Source organism: Xenopus laevis, chromosome 8L (genome assembly GCF_017654675.1).
Source record: "Xenopus laevis strain J_2021 chromosome 8L, Xenopus_laevis_v10.1, whole genome shotgun sequence".
In the NCBI taxonomy this organism is placed as follows: Eukaryota; Metazoa; Chordata; class Amphibia; order Anura; family Pipidae; genus Xenopus; species Xenopus laevis.
The window spans coordinates 103,144,305-103,166,443 of NC_054385.1; the positions used below are offsets into that span (position 1 = coordinate 103,144,305).

Consider the following 22,139-nt stretch of genomic DNA (forward strand, 5'->3'; position numbering starts at 1 on the left):
GGCACACGTGAAGATTGGAGGGAGATTAGTCGCCCAGTGACAAATCTTCTCTTCTTTGGGCGACTAATCTCCCCAAAATGCCTTCCCAACGTCAAGAATAAGATTCGCAGGCGGGATGGCACACGAATCGCTTCGGATTTACGAAGTCGCCTGAAGTTTCCTCGTGAAGAAACTTCTGCCGACTTTGGAAATGTATGCCATCCTGCCTGCGTTTCGTGTTCTTGCTGTCGGGAAGGCATTTGGGTATATTAGTCTCACGAAGTAGGGGAGATTTGTCGATGGGCGACTAATCTCCCCCGAATCTTCACGTGTGCTACCACCCTTACTATACATGCTATTCCACAACATGATTACATGATTACTAAAATAACATTAGAAAACAGCTTTGTCATTCCCAGAACAGCTGTCAAAATGATGTAACAATTCTGCGTTAGGGTTGCCACCTCATCCCTTTAAAACTGAACACATATAGAATCCACAGCCTGCATGGCTAATTAGCAATTAATTTAGATACATGCTGCATGGCTGCACATAAATCAGTTCAGTCTGCATCTAAATGAATTGCTAATAAGCCATGCAGGCTGTGGATTCCATATGTGTTCAGTTTTAAAGGAGAAGGAAAGCTACAGAGGCATTTTATTGGCAACAGATTAGCTGCAATAGTGCAAGCTAGAATGCTATATTTATTCTGTAGAATGTTTTACCATACCTGAGTAAAAAGCTCTAGAAGCTCTCTGTTTGTTTAGGATAACAGCTGCCATATTAGCTTGGTGTGACATCACTTCCTGCCTGAGTCTCTCCTTGCTCACTCATAGCTCTGGGCTCAGATTACAGCAGAGAAGGGGGGGGGGGAAGAGGAGCAAACTGACGCCCGGGGCAAGGAGGTTTAAGCTGAAGGCAGGAAGTCTGATACAGAAGCCCATGTGTACACAATAGAAGGCAATAAATGTGGTGTTTCTTTTGACAGAGGATTTAGAGCAGCACTACTTTGAGGGTTTACTTAGGTGGACCTTTCTGATAGGGCTTACTTAGTTTTAACCTCTCCTTTAAAGGGGTGAGGTGGCAACCCTAACACAGAGATTCTGACTTATTGACAAAAGCCTTAACCGTGCCTGTGCTCCTCTCCAGGGCAAACGCAAAGTAACTTGGACTTTCAACTTCCTGCCGTGTCTTAATGTAGTTCAGTCGCCTGCCATATGGAAGTTAGGAGCTCAATAAATATGGGTTTGTTTTTCCCACCCAAACAGCAAAGTCTATTGGTATTGATCAATTCAGATTTTGTACAACTACAATGCTCAGCACCCTCTGAGACTTGGTAGTGAAAGATGATCCTGCCCTGCAGAAAAGGAACCGAGAGGGTCATAATAAAATGATATATGAATGACTGTTGCTTCTGCTTTTAGCCTGCTTCATCCGGTGCTGCGTGGGTTAAGCTGCATTGAGCTCTCAATGAACTTGCTTATCAGTCATTTCCTTTCCAGGCAGCTCCCTCTGTCCACTAGTTAATCATTCATCTCTCCTTGCAGGCTCTTATCAAGCCGATAAAATGTGCACTAGGGCCCAGCCAAGTTAGGAAGCAGAGTTTCAGTGGAGGTGTGTGGGAGCAGCCATCCAAAGGTCTCCAGCAGGAGAAACTCTAGCATTAGAAATTAGGAAAACAATACTACCGTTTCCCTTTAAATCCAGGAACATATAAAATCAACATCCTGTATGTCTAATTAGTAATTAAATCAGTTGCAGACTGAGTGATAGAGGGTTTTGTGCAGTCTTGTAATAAATAGCTAAATACATCAATGATTGATGATGATGAGGGCTGTGGATTTTATATGTGCACAGTGACAAACCATTTACAGCAGACTGACCAGGTCATCCCTTTAACTGAGGACCCATAACAAAATGCGTCTTTAAAGGGATTCTGTCATGATTTTTATGATGTATTATTTATTTCTAAATTACACTGTTTACACTGCAAGTAATTCACTCTACAATATAAAAATTCATTCCTAAACCAGTAAGTGTATTTTTTTATTGTAATATTGGTGTGTAGACGTCATCTCGGGTAATTTTGCCTGTTTATGAAAAGAGCCAGCACTTTAGGGTGGAACTGCTTTCTGGCAGGCTACTCAATGTAACTGAATGTGACACAGTGGGACCTGGATTTCAGAAAGAGCCAGCACTTTAGGGTGGAACTGCTTTCTGGAAGGCTACTCAATGTAACTGAATGTGACACAGTGGGACCTGGATTTCACTATTGAATGCTGTTCTTAGATCTACCAGGCAGCTGTTATCTTGTGTTAGGGAGATATTATCTGGTTACCTTCCCATTGTTCTGCTGATGGGCTGTTGGGGGAGAAGGGAGGGGTGATATCACTCCAACTTGCAGTACAGCAATAAAGAGTCACTGAAGTTTATGAGAGCACAAGTCACATGACTGGGGGGAGCTGGGAAACTAACAATATGTGTAGCCCCATGTCAGATTTGAAAATGAAATATTAAAAAAATCTGTTTGTTCTTTTCAGAAATGAATTTCAGTGCAGAATTCTGCTGGAGCAGCACTATTAACTGATGTGTTTAAAACATTTTTTTTCCCATGACAGTATCCCTTTAAGGGGATCTGGTTAGCTTACTACTATACGGTATAAGTGAACTGATTTTAAAATGTGATGTCTTCCTCTCTACATCTAGGTTTGGTGATGTGGCACACAGGGCATCCTAATGACAGATGCTTGGAACTTCCATGATAAAGGCAATAGTTCATATGAAGGCTAGGGGCAAAGGAGCATTAGCTCTGCTACTCTTAGCCAGGGGTTTTTCTGCAGGCTGAAAGAAGCAGCTCTGCTCTCTTCCACAGCTATGTGTATCTGCCCTGAAAAGTACAGCTTCCCCTTGAGTGCAGGTACATGGAGTGGAAATTGGCCTGAAAATGCCTGCGTGCCCAACACTAATTATGTTAGCCATTAAAAGGCATGAGCATAAAGATGTGTTTTGTTCTACCTACAGTGAATTATTACATAAAGTTCATGGTAGGTAGACTGTAAATCAACCTCTTGTACAAACATGTTAAGCACTCATGAAAAAATAGCAAGTAATAGAGGGCATATCTAACTGTATATGTCCAGGAATCCCATGTCTTACGACAGAATGCCCAAATCTTGAGTTTTACTCTTAAAGGGGAAAATTTTATTTTCTATACTCTTAAAGGGGAATTTTTCATTTTCTATGTTAATTGGATATTTGCACTTAAAGACTTCCAATACCAGGTTGTCTAATTAACTGAGAGTCATGCTAGGGTTGACTGAATGCAGGAAGTGCAAAGACAATTATGGTCGCTGGTCTTCAAATGGAGTTGGTGATGAAAAATGATGATAGAGGCCGCACTCCAATCGGGACGATTTCCGGCCGAGCAATGAAACGCCCCATGTGTCAGTGAGTTTTCATAGTAGCTACAGTTGAAAAAAAGGCATATTTCTATAAATATCACCCTCGTGGTGGCAAATAATAAACTCCCTGAGCCAAGCTCCTGGGTATTGCCACCAATTAAAAAGCTTCAGGATGAATAGGTATCACTTCTATGAAAGTCATGAAAATGTTTATGAAATACGCAAAGGGGATAGCAGCAATGTGGCTTACTTATATGACACATCCTTGTGAACTCCCAAGACTTAGAATGTCCTCATTTTATTTTAGTAATTGGGCTGGAAAACAGGAAGACTGAGCAGAGTGGGAAAGACATGGGAAATCCACTGCGGTAAGCACAAGTGGGAGGTGTGAGTCACAATGATGGAAAGAAGTGGAACATTTTTTTTAAAATCACAAACACACTAAGCCCAGAGAACATCAGTGATTTTCTACATGGCCAAGACTCGATGGGGGTCTGCCAAATGAATCAGTAAAAGCTGTCATACATGGTGATGTATTGCACTTGTGTACATATTAAAAATATGTTTGTAAAGGTGAAGTGGCCCTTCATATATATCAGTATCTGAAAGCTCCAAAACAAAGTAATGCCATTCCCAGAAATGTTAACCACTGAACAATGCAGTGACACAGTGACGTCCCTATCAGTCGTGAGCAGAAGCAATTACGTCTCTTCTGTGTGCAAGCTCAGCGGCTCTCCATGGTGAGCACATTCCCTGGACTGAAATCTATACATTCCCATTCCTGATTTGTAAAGTAAACTGCCATAAATCCATGGATACCACAATGCAAAGGGAACTATACCCCTAAACGCTGTATTTGCCCTTAAATATATATCACATAAAACAGCATATATGTAAAACAGTTATATATAGGGTTGCCACCCGGCTTGTATTTGGCTAGCTGGTAGATCACCAATTAAGGCCAGGGTTGGTATTCCAAAATTACTGACAGTATACTTGGCGATAGATTTGTAATACCTGTACCATATAAATCCCTCCCATCCCTTACCATCTCCTCTGCCCAAATACCCTTATAACACCAGCCCACCCTCATTGCCCATTTCCCCACATTGCCCAACCCATTCCCCCACCCCATCAATCCATTTTTCCACACTGCCTCCCTATTTTCCCAACCCATGATGTCATCACCCTGCCCCCAAGTGCCCTCAACGTCACCCCTCACACAAACACCGGTACAATGTGGAACCAAATATGGCAACCCTAGTTTAATATACATAATGCCTTTTCATGAAAAATATACTTTACTAGTTATATGAGCCATTGGAAAATCTAATGACAGCATTCTGGCTTGTATGGGGTAATGTACTCACACAAACCAAGCTCATGGATAGATTAATAGGTTACATCAACCACTGAGTGGACATTGCTGTGACTTTAACTCCTACACCACTTCCAGTCATTATTTCCTGTCACGTGATTAGTGAGTGACACCCAGAGCATCATACAATGGTGCCTTGGGGGACAAGATTTTAAAAAGCAATATGTACTGATGTATTTGTCAATTTGGTAATATTTTTCTATAGCTTACTTATTATGATATAAATTATCTGTTGGTTATCTTTTCATTCTAAAGGTATTGATTCCTTTAAATGTTTTAAGTAGCCTTATGGAACAGTTCTGCATAAAGACCCATTCTAGAAAACCCCAGGTCCCAAGAATTCATGATAATTGATGCAATGCCTGTACAAGTCATCAGTATAATGTCCCTTTAACTTATCAGATATTATTATTGTTCAGGCTTCCAAAAAATATGTCTTTGTTAAGGGCTAGTCCACACGGGGAGATAGCGACGCGTTTGCGGTCGCGGCGACAAAGCGCCGCGACAGTCGCCGCGACCGGCGCAGGCGACAGTTTTGTATGGGCGCCTATGTAAAAACGCCTGTGCTAACCACACGAGGCGATGCGCTTTTCAACAGTCGCCTGAAAAAGCCTGGCGAGGCATTTTCAGGCGACTGTTGAAAAGCGCATCGCCTCGTGTGGTTAGCACAGGCGTTTTTACATAGGCTCCCATACAAAACTGTCGCCTGCGCCGGTCGCGGCGACTGTCGCGGCGCTTTGTCGCCGCGACCGCAAACGCGTCGCTATCTCCCCGTGTGGAATAGCCCTAAAGGAACAGTAACATCAAAAAATGAAAGTGCTTTAAAGTAATACAAATATAATAATGCAGTGTTGCCCTGCACTGGTAAAACTACTGTGTTTGCTTCGGAAACAATACTATTGTTTATATAAATAAGCTGCTGTGTAGCAATGGGGGCAGCCATTCAAAGAAGAAAAGGCTCATGTTACACAGCAGATAAACTCTGTAGAACATAATGGTGTTATCTGCTATCCACTATTTAACCTATGCCATATAGCCTTTTTTCAATTTCTGCCATTGCAGCTTGTTTATATGAACTATAGTAGTGTTACTGAAACAAACACATCAGTTTTACCAGTGCAGGGCAACACTACATGATATTTTCATTACTTCAAAACACTTTCATTTTTGATGTTACTTTTCCATTAAGTGTGAGCGTGTTAGTAGGGTCAGGGCGATTATCATTCCAGTCAATGCAGCGGCAATAATGGTCTTAGTAGGGTGAAAAGCAAAACGACAATGACATAGTTCAGGTTGAAACAATATGCTATCCACAGCTTTGAAAACAATTTTTTTTTTTTTTGGAACAATGACTCGATGAAGGTAAACCTAAAAAGTACTACTGAAAGTTTTTTTTTATAAAACACAAGCTACTTAATAAATGTTGATTCTAACTGCAAACCATGACAGACAGAGCGAGTTTGGCTCTATATGAATAAGACAAAACATGTTCTATGTTTTGTATATACACTGATAAACAAGTCAAGACAACTTAGGGAAATGGCTCTTAAAAAAGGGCATTTAGGAAAAGCTGGAAGCACTTAATGCTGCTGGAGGCCATGCTGTCATTCCAGACACTTTACTACATACAAACATCTAAAGTGTAGAATGAATAAATGGGGCTTGTCATGGGAGCGGGAAGTAAGTCATTGAAGGGAAGTGGTGACTGGGAGCAATTGAGTAAGTTCACACACAAAATGTAGCATGAACTCAACAGAGGCAGACTATGAGGAAGAGATAAGTTTTACAAAGGATTATTCAGAAATGAAGCATGGTTGGGGGTGGAAAATAACATTATAACAGCTTTTACCATGTTTTGTAAGTTTATTAGTAACCGGTTTTGATTCATCGCTCATTCAAGGGTTTCTGTAATCTGTGTAATGTCGTACTCTTGTGCACAATCATACATAATTACATTACATACAGTACTCGTTATTGTCAATGAATTGCAATAGAGCCATTCTCTCCTTTAACACAGATTTACATACCGTATATACTCGAGTATAAGCAGAGTTTTTCGGCCCTCAAAATATGCTTAAAACTTGGCTTATACTCGGGTCAAGCGCAAAAACGGTCACCGGCATCTAAGAATAGTCGCTGGCGTCTAAAAATGAGACGCTGGCACCTCCAATGGGAGCAGAAACCCTCAATTTTTTGATTGAAACTTACCAGAAGCTGCTGCATTTCTCACCCTCGGCTTATACTCGAGTCAATAAGCTTTCCAAATTTTAGGAGGTAAAATTAGGTACCTCGGCTTATACTCGGGACGGCTTATACTCAAGTATATAAGGTAGCTAAATTGCATAAGCACACTTGGAACTGAAGAAACTCCTAAAAATACAAGATGTATTGCTCCTTAACACCAGGACGTTGCCACCTTATGACATGACGTCATTAAATATTTGGATGCCACATAGTGTAACGAAATGCAGGGGATCCAGACTGTGCCATAAAATGTGGGGAGCATAGTGTGTCTGTCATTAAATGCTTGTGGGTGGAATGTCATTAAATATTTGGGAGCCACATGGTGTAAAATAATGCTTGGGGGACAGACTGTGCCATAAACTGCAGGGGGGCACAATGTATAATGAAGTGTGAGGGCCATAGTGTGTCATAAAATTGTGGTGCGCCTAGTGCTTCTTTTCTCCTGATGTTGTGTTATCTTGGGGGTGATAACGCCACCCGTCCATTTTTTAAACTTTTATGCTTAAAACCATACAGGCAGGTTAAATGGTTTCTAATGAAAATGAACCTAGTGTAAAATGTGGTTGGGACTTTAGATTGCAAGCTTCACTTGGGCTGGTGCTTATGTGAATGCTGAAAAATGTCTGTTGGTGCTTTATAAATAAACAATAGTATAAATATGGGATTTGTTATCCGGAAACCCGTTATCCAGAAAGTTCAGAATTAAGGAAAGGTCAACTCCCATAGGCTCCATTTTATCCAAATATTTCACATTTTTAAAAATGATTTCCTTTTTGTCTGGATTAATTAAACAGTACCTTGTACTTGGTCCAAACTAAGATATTATGAATCCTTATTGGAAGCAAACCCAGCCTATTGGGTTTATGTAATGTTTAAATGATTCTCTAGTAGACTTAAGGTGTGAAGATCCAAATTATGGAAAGATCCATTATCCAGAAAACCCCGGGTCCCGAGCATTCTGGATAACAGGTCCTATACCTGTGATAATAACCCTGACGTTGAAGAGCTACAACTTCCAGCATGTTTAATCCATAATAATATGACGCTCTAGCTTCAGACAGCATGGAGAACTTTCTACGTGGGGTTCAATGCAATTTGTATTAAAGGGGTGGTTCACCTTTCAATTAACTTTTAGTATGTTATAGAATGGCTAATTTGAACTTTTCAATTGATCTTCATTATTTAATTTTTATAGTATTTGAATTATTTTCCTTTTTCTTCTGATTCTTTCCAGCTTTCAAATGGGGGTCACTGACCCCAATTAAAAAAACAAATGCTCTGTAAGGCTACAAATATATTGTAAATACTTTTTGTTACTCATCTTTCTATTCAGGGCAGATGAGTAGATAGGGATTGCTTCAAAAAAAGTTGAAATTTTTTCTAAGTCCCAAAAAACGCTGGCGTCTTTTCCTTTTTTAAAGGTGATAGGCTGAAAAAGATGGTACATTTTTTGGGGGTACCCTCATTCCCCCCCTACATTTAATAACATATGGCACCTAAACTATACAGTGGGCACATGTATAGGGCAAAATAACAACTCTGTTTTATTTTATGAAGCTTTCCCAGGCTTGTGTAGTGTAATGTATTTGCTGCTACATATACGTCCATTGTACTTTAACTTGGCACCGTATGCAAATTAGGCATCGCTAGCGTAACTTTGCTTTGCTTGACGAATTAACGCTAGCGCAATTTCACTACCGTTCGCCTCCCTGCGCGCAACTTTGCATTTTAGTGAATTTGCGTAGCGCTGGCGAAACTACGCCTGGCAAAGTGCGGCAAAGCTATCGCTGGCGCAACTTCGGATCTTAGTGAATTTGCCCCATAGAGTGTAGAATCTTCATTCTGTGACAATAAAAGGGGTCAAGACAGCTCTGGCTATAGCTAATGCAGTGCTAAATTGCAGAATTATGTAAGACATTTTAGGGTTTTGGCAAGTGACGCTCAGCTCATAGCTCTGCATGTTATAACATGGAGTTTGGGGACATGGGTTTAAAGAGATACTGAAACTAAAAAACTACTCCTCAAAATATTAATGTAAATTAAAAGTTATCTATAGGTCATGTTGAGCATCACTGATAGGTATGTTTTTGTAAGTAATTGTTACCTGAAGTTCCTAAACCTGACTTTTGCCAATTGCTGAAACTGCAAATTGGAGAGCTGCTGAATAAAAAGCTAAATAACTCAAAAACCAAAAATAATAAAAAAAAACCCCTGCAAACTGTCTCATAATATGACTCTCTACATCATACTAACAGTCCATTTAAGGTGAACAAGCAAGAAAATCAATTGAATGGCGTCAGAGTCTCAAAAAGTACTGGATAATTCTGTAAACTCATCAACAAAAACCCCACATTTCAAAGAGAGACTTATTTAACTGCAAAGCTTTTGTTCATTTAGATGAATGGAAGCTGACATCTTCCAGTAACTACATGCATGATAACACAGTTGTTTTTTTCCTAATCGGACATGTTGAAGATGAAGGGACAAGCTGAAGCCCGTTCCGTAACATCCGCCAATGCAGGCGGTAATGGGTAATTTACTATTTAACAATAAGCTGCTGAAACTTTTGTTTTCTTTCATTATTTTAAAGACAGGGGTATATTGAAAGGAAGAAGGAAATATATTTTGTTGTGGTTATGTGTTCTTGCCACCAACATAGCTGACTGGTCCTATGAAGTAAGAGGGGGGTATAGAGAATTTTATAAAAGAAATGCTAGTTATATAATTATATTATATAATTGGTGTTCCTGTTTCACATGTTATTCCCATGACAAGACCAGTGACTTTCTATTGTTTGCAGCAGCTGACCTTTGCCCCGAAGCATACTACTGCTACAAACTATCTGATCCTCTAGTATCATTTCACTGTACAACAAATCCTCGTGGTAGCAGCAAATATGCAATAGTAGGCAACTCAGTAATGTTGACCAGCCAATATTAAAGGAGAAGTTAAGCACTTTTCAATTGGGGGGGGGCAATTTGTTTGGCTCCCCCAGTAAATACAGTTGATAACGAGATAGTATAGTATATAATATATATGGGGGGGGGCATATATATTAAATACTAATAGCGCTTCACAATCTTCTAGCTTTTCCCAAGGATTTACTGGACTGTTCACATACACAATGCAGTAAGTATCCTTTCCAGCATATGCACAGTATAATGATTTCGTAAATGTAACTATATTGCAAGTGCGGACATTCCAGGACTGCTGAAAGGAATCCTTAGGAAATGCTAGAAGCTGGTAGTTGAGTGCTACTCAAAAACCAGGCATGCCAGACCATAGTCCAAAGCTAGGTACTTAACTGAATAGCACTTTACTTGTTTCTTAAAGAGATACTGACACCAGAAAGTAAATCTTTTTTACATCTATCATAACATTGCCTTTGCACGCTAATTATAATTTTACCACAAAACTATTTTGCCCGATGATTTTACATCACATATTTGATCCCCATATTTGTCAATGAGGGGGCTGCCATATATGTGCAGCAGTAGTCCGTTAGCATTAGAAACTCTGACAGGTTGAGAAGGGAGTAAGATTGGCAAAACAGTCAGGTTTAGGAACTTCAAGTAACAATTACTTACAAAAAAATACCTATCAGTGAAAAATTATCAACATGACCTATAGGTAACTTTTAATTTAATTAATTAATTAATATTTTGATGAGAAGTTTTTTAGTCTCAGTATCAGTTTAAATCCATATCCCCAAACTCTGCAGTCCATGCTATAACAAGCATAGCTATGAGCTGATCGTCCCTTGCCAAAACCCTAAAATGTCTTACATAATTCTGCAATTTAGCACTGCATTAGCTATAGCCAGAGCTGAATTTAACCCTTTTATTGTCACAAATATGTAGATTCTACACTCTATATACCTATGCGCAGAATTTTCCTTTCTGCCAAATAAAAGTAGCCTATCTTGCATAAGGGTAATGGCAGATGTTTTCTCCCCCGCGCTTAAACTCCTCTAGCGTGGATGACAAAATGCCCAAAATTAGATTCCCATGGGGATTAATGTAAATCAGTTGTGGTGTAACATATGCAATAGGCAATTTCAGGCTACTACGCAATGTATACTGTGGTGTTTTACCACCAGCGATTTACCTTAATCCAGGTAGGAATGCAACATCAGATGTTTTGTTGTCCACTAGCTTAAAGGACAAGGTAACCCCCAAAAGGATTAGCAGTTTTTCCATAGCAATACCATAGATTTCCATATATCGCCAAGTAGTACAAGTTTAAGGTCCCATACATAATTCCTTGCTCTCACGCGCACACCAAGATCACAATTCAGCACATGACTTATTACCCAGGAATAGCACATGCACAAAATGGTGCAGGCAGAGAGTCCTCTTCATTTGATTTCAGTTGTGTGCTCCCATGACACATTGCCACATCTAGGGTCAGCAATTTGCATGCAGGGGGATATTACTGCATCTGCAGATTGAATTTGACAGCTATCTTTCTGACATCGAGAAAAGGCAATATGGTGGCCGCAATTATAGCTGGGAATAAGTTCAATGCTGAAGGGAACTAAGCTGAAGTAAGGGGTGGTCTAAAAGATGGAGAAAAGTTATAAAAGGGGGTGGCCTTTTCCATTAAGAGCGGAAGACAAAATGTTCTGTCTGACTGGGCCCTAATGGCAGTAATTTCAGCCATACTGCTAGAATTAAACACCTTTTACCTGAATGGCTCATAAACATTTACTACACTGCAGCTTACAATGCCTTTGGCCCATTTAACAATAAGAGAGAAAGCAATAAGGAGGTTTAAGGTGGCCATATATATAGAGATCTGTTCATTTGGCGACCTCGCCAAACAAGTGATCTCTGCCCAATATTCCCACCTTAAGGTGGCCCTAGGGCCCAACAAGCGGATCACAACGTTGAGCATATGGGAAGTTGGATCAAGGAACACATCAACAAACTGATACGGTCCTCGATCCACGGGATTTTTAACCCTGCACGATCGACATCTGCTAAACTTTTGGGGGAAGCCCGCCAGAGGGCCCCATACACTGGACAAAATCTGTCGGCAGCTTATATCTGTCCGTGTATAGGGGCCATAAGGTTTAGTTGAGGGTAAACAGATGCATTGTACTACTGTAAATGATATAATTACTTAACATCTGAACCTCTAATATGAAACAACAGGCAGAAAAAAACTATTTAAAAACCTACCTTCTGTTTGGTCACATCTAAAAAGGTTTAATGGTACATGCTGCCAAAGAAAACCCCAATGCCCTCCGAAACACCCCATGGTCGTTTAAGCACCATCAATAGAATGTGCCTGTCACAGGAGGATTTTAACTTGGATCAAATATAAGACTAAAAATTGAAATGCTATTGCAGTTGGTATTTAACAGCTGGTGCTAAGGATTTGACAGCAGACAATTGGTTAAAGCGCCAGTAACACCAAAACAGAAATATAGCATAGATGCACTTATTTATTAATATATATATATGTCTGCAACAACTGTTAATTTGCTAGCAAAGCTCTTATTTTATAAGACAACCTTTTAATTCATTAGTTTCCTGGCTCTTTAAGCACAACCGGCCTGTAAATCAATAGTGCATTTGCTTTACAGTGCGTTGTCAAACACTAACAGTAGAGTTAAATATTCTCCAAAAATGGGAAGGTTTCATTCTTTATATGTGACTTTGCTTCAACCTTGTTCGGTATTAACCCTTTTAGTCAAGGATGTTGGAATAGCTGACACAACTGAGCTGGTGGGGTTAAGTGCCCAAATGAAGATGCACAAGAAACTGACCCAAAAAAGAAAAAAAAGGGGGGGGATTGCTCAGAACCATATGAGCTGTAATGAGATGGAGGAAGATAGTCCACCCACACATGTGCAGCAGGGCTTTGCTCAGAGCAGCTGTTCTGTTTGCAGAAACAGTATAACAGGGACTGAGTCAGTGCAAAAACGCACGGCCCCTTCTCTCTCTCTCTCTGCCATCACCAACACTCCATACGAAGCCTCAGCATTTCCGAACACTGGAAACCATGAAACCAGCAACTTCACAGGAAAGGAAAACAGGAAATCAAAGCTCTCATGGCTCTCAGCCCAGCACCGCATGCACTAAACCTTAACACATTCGCCTAAAATGGAAACCAGCCGTGTGACTTTGCATTTGGGAAATGTGATAATGGTGCATAGTTTACTCTGTTTCAATTAATACAAAGCAACTAGTCAGAAGATAGTGTCCATAAATCTGCTGTTTTAAGGTAAACACCTGTTTGCAATTGGTTATCTCCTCAATATTTATATTTAGTTACTACAGGTATAGGATCTATTATCCAGAATTCTCGAGACCTGGAGTTTTCCAGATAAGGGATCATTCTGTAATTTGAATCACCATACCTTAAGTCTGCTAAAAATCATTTAAACATGAAATAAATCCAATAGAATTGTTTTGCCACCAATATAGATTTGTGCAGCTAAGTTACCACCAAGTACAAGCTACTGCTTTTATTATTACAGGGAAAAGGGAAATCATTTGAAAAACTAAAATTATTTGTTTAAAACTAAGCTTGCCCTCCTGTCATTAAAGGGGTTGTTCACCTTCAAACAACTAGTTGGTTTCAGATAGATCACCAGAAATATCCACTTTTTCCAATGATTTTCTATGTGTGACGGTTTTTCTAATATTGAAGTGTAAAGTGTCATTTCTTTCCTTCTGAAGCAGCTCTGGGAGGGGGGGTCCTCAATCCTGTAAAGTGTAAACTGTTCTAAATTGATACATTTAGTTGATACATTTCTTATCTTTGTCCCTGCTGAGCACAATCTCTGGGTTTCATTACAGTCAGCTGTTAGAATTGATACAATTGTTGCTAATACGCCAGAGATGCTGCTGAGAAATGTATCAACTAAATGTTGCAAAATTTTAACAGTTTAGAGCAGTGGTCCCCAACCAGTAGCTCGCGAGCAACATGTTGCTCTCCAACCCCTTGGATGTTGCTCCCAGTGGCCTCAAAGCAGGTGCTTATTTTTGAATTCCAGGCTTGTTTGGTTGCATAAAAAGCAGGTGTCCTGCCAAAGAGAGTCTCCTGTGGGCTACCAGTCCATTTAGGGTCTACCAAACAGCCAATAACAGCCCTTATTTGACATCCCCGTGGACTTTTTTATGCTTATGTTGCTCCCCAACTCTTTTTTACATTTAAATGTGGCTCACGAGTAAAAAAGGTTGGGGACCCCTGGTTTAGAGTCTGCACCTGAATTACTGTACCAGAGACAGTAACATTCAACTTTAAACTTAGATTTTGGAAAAAACGTAAAAAATAAATAATGGAAAGTAATTGAAAAAAGTCTTTATTTCTGGGGAACAACCTAAAAACAACTGAATTGAAAAAGGTGTTTGGAAGGTGAACAACCCCTTTAAGAGCTTTTATGATAACGGGTTTCCATATAATAGACCCCATACCTGTACTGTCACAGAAATGTAAGCACAAGATCCAAATGCCCGAATACGATCACAGAAAAGCAAAATACTTTAAAATTTATACTTAAAAATTTCTAAGAATATCCTTCTTTTCAGACCTTGGCATGAGTTTTAGTTTTCCTACTATTGATATGTTATGTATAGTCCATGAACACAGGTTGCTATTCAATTGTTAACACATATATAGAGAGTAAAAACATAACTTACATAAATATTATATGATAAATACAGACAATCTCTCCTATTGAGAAATACTTTTTTTTACCTATACCATTAAAGTGGACCTGTCATCCAGACACAAAAATCTGTATAATAAAAGTCCTTTTCAAATTAAACATGAAACCCAATTTCTATTTTTTATTAAAGCATTCATAGCTGTTGTAAGCTCATTTAAAAATCTCAGCTGTCAATCAAATATTGTCTGCCCCTCCTCTATGCCAGTGGCATAGAGGCGGGCAGACAATTGCTTTCACTTTCCATTCAGCACTTCTTAGATGTCACTGCTCTCCCCACATTCCCCCGTTCTCTTTACCGTTTAATTGTGTAACCAGGGCATAGAAATGGACATCAGGTCCCCCATTCTGGTGCACAAACAAGATTCTGAGATGATGCAAAACTTGCCTTAATAACACTGTCCACAAAATGGCTGCTTCCTGCTTGTTATAATTATGAATTCCAAGACTGAAGGAAACACGATTCAAATCATTTATACAGTGTAATTAAAGTTCATTTTGCTTGACTAATGTGATAAAATAGGATTTGGAATTTTTTTTTTGGCGACGGGTCCCCTTTAACAGGGAGTTTTGCCTTGGTGCACAAACTTAAACTGAGCAAACACAGACATGGTATCCCATCCCCACCCAGTCAGTTCACACTGAGGAAAATGGCAGGGATTATGACATCCTTCCACTGTGAGCCTCAATATTCCCTGCAATTCCCAAACCATACTATCAAATCTGCTAAGCAAATTGTACTGTAATAGAAAATAAAAAGACTGCAAACACATTCACACAAAGCAGCTACCATTCATTTGGTTTGCCAGGAGCCCTGTGGGTTCCAGAGAAGAATGCTGCTGCACCAGAAAACAGGAATCCATTTTGTAAGCGTATGGCCATAAAAGGATATTGTTAATGAGGAGTGCTGGCTGTGGATGGCACGGTGACTCACCACAGGGAATGGACATCTGTGGCGTGCAGCACTCTGCCAGGGAAAAGCATATCTATGTACAGCTAAACCCACACTCTATCAGCCTTATGGCTGCCCAACATGTATGCATGGGGTGCCCAATACCTCACACAACATATCTGTGAGCCCAACAAAGCACTGTACATATGCCCCTGAGAGAAAGAGTAGATAATGTCAGAGAACAGATAATGTGTCTGTAAATGACACAGAAACCCCCACTGCTCCCCAAAGAATTGAGCGTCTGAACATGGCACTGTTCCAGTACAAAAGAAATCTGTACAGAACAACATCCTGACAAAGGAAGACATGTCTGTGAATGGCACTTTCCCTCTCAGGACTGAATTTGAATGGAGCTCATAACAGTCAGGGGAATGTGGATTTGATGTATTCCCTCAGAGGAAACTATATGTGAATTGGATATTCCCCTCCCCCTCGCATAAACAAGGAGTGTCTGTGGAAGGAAGCTATGTTTCCCTTCAGGTTAGTGTGTCTGTGGAGAGCACCCCCCTGCAGGGCTTTGAGTGCTTCTACAAAGCTCACACACTGTGCTGTGAATGGACACAGGTATTTTATGAATGGAGTAGGAGGTCATGTGATACAAGAGCCTCTCTGCACTGATATTTCCCACATAACTGTGTCAACAAGCAGAGAGGAAGAAGGAGGAGGGAGAGGCCCTGAACAAGGGAGGGGGGGAGGGTGTTGGACAGAAAGGGGAGGGGGTGAAGAAGCAAAAGATAGAAGAAAGGGAGGGAAGGAGAGATTGATAGAAAATAGAAAGGGTGTGTAAAAGAGATCAAGAGCATTAGAGCAACATTGTGAGTTGCAAAGGAAAAGGACATGCCTGTTTTGAGAACAATGCATTACGGCCTGTATGTGTGTGTGTGTGTGCAAAAGAATATGAGACTGTGCGGGACGTAATATGAGGCACAAGCCCATCCCAGCTCAATTCAGCCTGTCCTGCAACTGCACCTCTATCTCCTCATTCCTGCCCCCTCCACACGCACACACAAGCACGCACACACACACATTTTATAGCCACCTTCTCTTCCACTCAGCCTGTCTTTCTGACTCCCACTGCCTGTCCTATCACAGTCCCCTTTCACCCTGTCATAGCATGAGAAGGTGACACAGGGAGGGGGCATTTTATGAATGAGATCCTGCTATGCAAATGAAGGCAATTCACAAAAACAGCAGCATGACATGGCGGCTCACAGCACAAGACGAACAAGGAAAAGAAGCACGGATCAGCACAAGCACCTATTCCAAGAATATCACAAACATGGCACAAAAATAAGAGAGGCATTTAAGCACAAAATAGACACAATGTTTAAAGAGTTGGTAAAAATGCCTAAGGTTACCTTGAAATCAAAATATGGTGTCTACATTATCATTACCTGACGCACCACTCAGTGATCATAATAAACTAGTCCTAATAGCATTAATTTATGACATGATCAGAAAAAAAAAAATTAGTCTGAGAATCGGATATAGCTCCTCAGGGGCACGGACTGATGTGAATGATCTTTGTAAAAAACACATAAAGGATAATATACAGTTGATACCTGTTGCCATGTTATCACACGACATATAGAAACATACCCAGCAATGCACCCATAACAACATACCCAGGAAATACAGTGCCACATTTTCTCAAGAAAAAATTCCATTCTTCTTATCAGTTACCTTTGGCACCAAATATCCTTTACATCAAAAGAGATGTTAAAATACTAGCCAGGTGGCAACCATACCAGGAAGGTGCCCATCAAACACTAATACAATAATAAAATCTTTAATTGCCATACATAATGGGTTTATACATTGAAAATACAGATTACATATACAAATACGACTGATAATTGACACAAGAGATAAGGGTCCTGCCATAAAGAGCTTACAATTAAAAAAAAATATATATATATATATATATATTTTTTTTTATATTTATTTATATAGCACTTCTTATGTACATTAAATTAAATATGACGTGCATTCTCATTACTCATGTATTTTGGGGGGATAACACTGGGCCATAAGCTTCTCACAATGCATTGTAGTACATTGGAAGTGTTCGGTAGGAATGCTAAGAGTTTTATTGTCATGTCTTTTTTCTTCAAAATAAATGTGAATTAAAATGTCTGTGTGCTATAGGCCTAAGCTCTTGTAAATAAGGACCTTTTACATTTCTACGGATTGCATTTATATCTAATTGTTAATATTTTGCCCCAATTATTTTATATCATACTATAAATGATGGTATTTCCAGCATGTGCAGTCAATATTGCACTCAGATTGCTCATACTGCAAAATAACTAATTTACATATATGCAACACATAAACAATAAAAATATCTATAAATACAAAAAATACAAATGGCCATGCCACAGATAAGTCTTTAGGGGGTGCAGGGCCATCGCCAGCAAAAAACAGTACAGTTGCACCCACAGAATTATCTCATTTCTGGGTGGGGGCTTCAACTGCTACCCTGAGAGTAAAACAAAGCAGGTTGGTGGCACTAACACTTTAAATGAAACCTGTACAACAAAATTGCTGTTGTTTTGACCAACAATTTTTCAGCACCCACCAATCCTCATCATCATTTATTTGCACATTTATTTATGTAAGTTATACATTGCTTTACAATAATATAACAAACAAACGCTATGAAATTAAACAGTAGGATTTTAGGGGCCTACTTACAACAGCTAGCACTAATGATGCTGGGAGTTGAAAAACAGCTGGAAAGAAAGAATGTCAAAAAGTCTTGCTTTATCAAAAGTGGCCCTACACAAAGGCTATTTTGTCCAACACCTCCTGATCACCTATCTAGGATAGCAAATGTAAAGTGCGTTTCTTACATGAGAGTAAATGACTGCCATGCAAAAATATGTACAAAAATACATAAAAATCCCAGAAGGGTTTGCAGAAATATTATATATATAAATAATACTTATAATTCCCAGAGGGGTTTGTAGAAATATCACATATCAATAGAATAATTCTGAGTTGAAGCTAGAAAGTATAAGAATGTTCTCTAGTAAATCCAAGGTGCATAGTTCAAATCACCTTATCAGCAGGCTAATATCAATCAGGAGAAATGAACAGGGTTACACAAAAGTTGTGCTACACCAGAGGCACCACTGCACTGAAATACTTTTGGCATATACATAACAATATCACAATATTTCATTTTAAAAATAAAACATAAATTAAAAAAAAAGTCAAGCAAATAAAAACACTAGTTATGTATGCGCTGATCTGATTTATATATATATATATATATATATATATATATATATATATATATATATATATATATATATATAAAATACACAAAAGGCATGAATATCCTGTAAATTATATCCTTGTAAGTGGTAAGTTCTGATGTCATCAGTTATAAACGGTGAGTTCTGATGTCATTTTTGTCACATGACTCACTGGGGTCATTTATCAACACTGGGCAAATTTGCCCATGGGCAGTAACCCATGGCAACCAATCAGATTGCTGCATTCATTGTTCTACTTGCAGCTGGCTTTAAAAAGCTAATCACTGATTGGTTGCTATAGGTAACTGCCCATAGGCAAATTTGCCCAGTGTTGATAAATAAGCCCCACTGAAACTTGTGTATTATAATAAATAAAGTACCCCCTGTTGCAAAATATGAGGATATTATATTATTATGAGGATATTATTATTACCTCAGAGTTCCATGACCTGTATAAAAACACTCGGCCTTCTGCCTCTTGTTTTTATATGGTCATGAAACTTCTCGGTAACCTATAATATCCTTATAATTTACTAGAGGGGGTACTTTATTTATATATATATATATATATATATATATATATATATATATATATATATATATATATATATATATATATATATATACACACACACTATATAACACATCTCCATTCAGGGACACATAAGATAAACACAGCAATACAATGGCACATACACATATAATATGCACAAGGCACACGTATATGAATTTGGTACATTTTTGAAACAATGAGACTGCCTAGTTAAATCATATAAAAACAAAACTGCATTGATACAGTGAATGATAGTCATCTCTTCTAAAATAGGGAAACCCACAATACAGTAACCGATGACCATTTTTTAAAAAAAAATAGAAAAACAATTTCCACATGAAAATCATATACAAATATGTTAAAACTCTATATTTTGATAAAATTATTTGCAAGCCATATATATATATATATATATATATATATATATATATATATACTGTATAGACCTACATAAAAAGTATGTCTACTCTAAATATATAGGCCACATGCATATATATGTATAGAAGAATATAATAATTATGATATATGTGCGCGTGTGTATATGTATAATATATATATATAAACACACACAGAAACACATGCATGTTTCTGTGAGCACACAAAGCAGTTATGTCCAACATGCATATATATGTATACAATAATCATGATATATGTGTGCGTGTGTGTATATATATATATACATATAATATATATACACACACACAGAAACGCACATAAATGTTTGTGTGAGCGCACAAAGCAGTTATGTCCAACCTGCGGCTCTCAGAGGATACTTAAAGCAGCATATCAACAACTGCTGGAGGGCTGCAGGTTTGACATCTGCAATACATGTAATATATACTAACATTCAAGAATGCCTGAATACAGTATATATGTCTGCTATGAAATATAAGATAATATACAGACTGAAAGAAACAAAGATCATAGATGACAGAGTCAGGCAGATTTGATAGACAGACAGTTAAATAGACAGACAGACAGATAAACAGACCATTAACCATAGTGTAAGGAACACCTTCAATGCATTACTTAGCTACAATATGATGCACTCTCATTATAAGGCTAGTAGCAGCACAGATTATGATTTAGTCATGCAGATTTTTCCTACATCTACATGTAGAACATAGGCAGCTACAGGCACAGTTGCACACAGGTAGAAGGGTTACACTAGGCAGCCAGAAATAGAGATGCAATTAACAGAAATGCTTGTTTTTTACTTGGCCAGAATGTCCCCCATCCATTCCCTTGCACACTATAGTGTGTCTGGCTGCGGTTGCCCTGGCTGAGTGCAAGAGTTGGACACATCAGCCTGTATTCTGTATGCGCTCACACGCGCTCTGCATTCTCACTCGCACAAGTGTGCAACAGCTACAACAGTAAGAGCAGCACAAGCGGCGCTCGGGAATCGGGATTGACACTGGAACAGGGACTCTATACACATCCCCAAGGCCTCATATACACTTCCCGGTGCCATATACAAAGTACAGGACGCAGGTGGCACTTACTCTGGCTCCTGTTCGCCGCTCATTGTCCCCTTTCACCGGGCTCCGATTCGGGTCTGGCTGCCGTCGGCCAGGGCGCGGGGAGGCTCCCGAAAGAGACGCATGATGAGGGCACGGGGGGATCCGGGAAGCGATCGGAAGGTTTATATGAGAAGTGCGCTCCGCCGTAGCATTCGAAAACAGCGATAAACTGCGGAGAAACGATTTAAAGGCAGGCCAATCCTGCGCCAAGCATCCGTGCGAGTGCGCATCCAGAACGAGCCCCCCTCCCTGTGTTTCCCCTGCTCTCCTCCTCCCAGTCTCTCCTCCTTCTACTGGGGGTGGAAGGGAGAGGGAGGGTTCTGCTCCTTTACTGTTCATACATACATGTGTACATATACAGACACGCACACACACGAACGTGTTGTTCCTCGCTGCGCGCTCACACATGCACACGGGCGATTTTGCCAGAGCGTTTGTATAGACGCCTGTTTCTGGGCACATTCTTGTACAATTCCCATCGTGCGTCCAGTTGCCGCCTTTGAGGAGCAGCCTTTTATTTCCTTTTAATCATGTAATTGTCCTGACGGGATCCCTGGGCGATTATTCAGTTGGTTTAACACATTCATAATTTATGGGGTTTTTTTTTTTCAATGGGGGATAGATACAGTAAAACCTGGCAGCAGCCATGGACGCTACAGTTGTTTAATTGCCTTCTGGATTGCTGCCATACTGCCAAACGTTCTGTACTGAAAGGGCCTTGAATGGGTGCGACAATGGGGACAGCTGAGGGGCCCACAAATATAGTTGGCTTGGAAAGATCTTAAGGTGGCCATAGACACAAAGATCCTATCGTACGGATCGAGGATTCGTGCGATTTTCGGATCGTGTGTGGAGTGTGCCGAAATTTTTCGTCCGGAGGAGATTGGTCGTTTGGTCAATCGGACAGGCTTGATTTTGACCTGACCGATCCCGCCGGAGCCCATTGCACATCGTAATCGGATCGTTCGGCCATACATGGGACGCTCCGCCAATGAGGAGAGCTGAGCCGCTCGCCTCAGGCGGCAGCGCTAAAAAGGATTCCAGGGGTGGCAAAAAGCTGCTCCTGCACCTTTAAGAGCCGAATTTCCGGTTTTTAAACCGGAAATTCAGCTGCACTATTGCGAGAGAGAGCAATTGCGCTCTCCGCAATAGTGTTGCTGCCTCCCTC

General features: G+C 39.8%; 1 protein-coding gene across 1 annotated transcript in view; it reads right to left on the bottom strand.

Moving 5' to 3' along the window:
- spred1.L (sprouty related, EVH1 domain containing 1 L homeolog) overlaps positions 1-21,168 on the bottom strand; it is a 54,983-nt gene extending 33,815 nt beyond the window's left edge. The window contains 1 exon segment of the mRNA NM_001127805.1: positions 20,954-21,168. Within this exon segment, the coding sequence (NP_001121277.1) occupies positions 20,954-20,976 (23 nt within the window). The 5' untranslated portion in view covers positions 20,977-21,168.
- Positions 21,169-22,139: the final 971 nt, after the last annotated feature.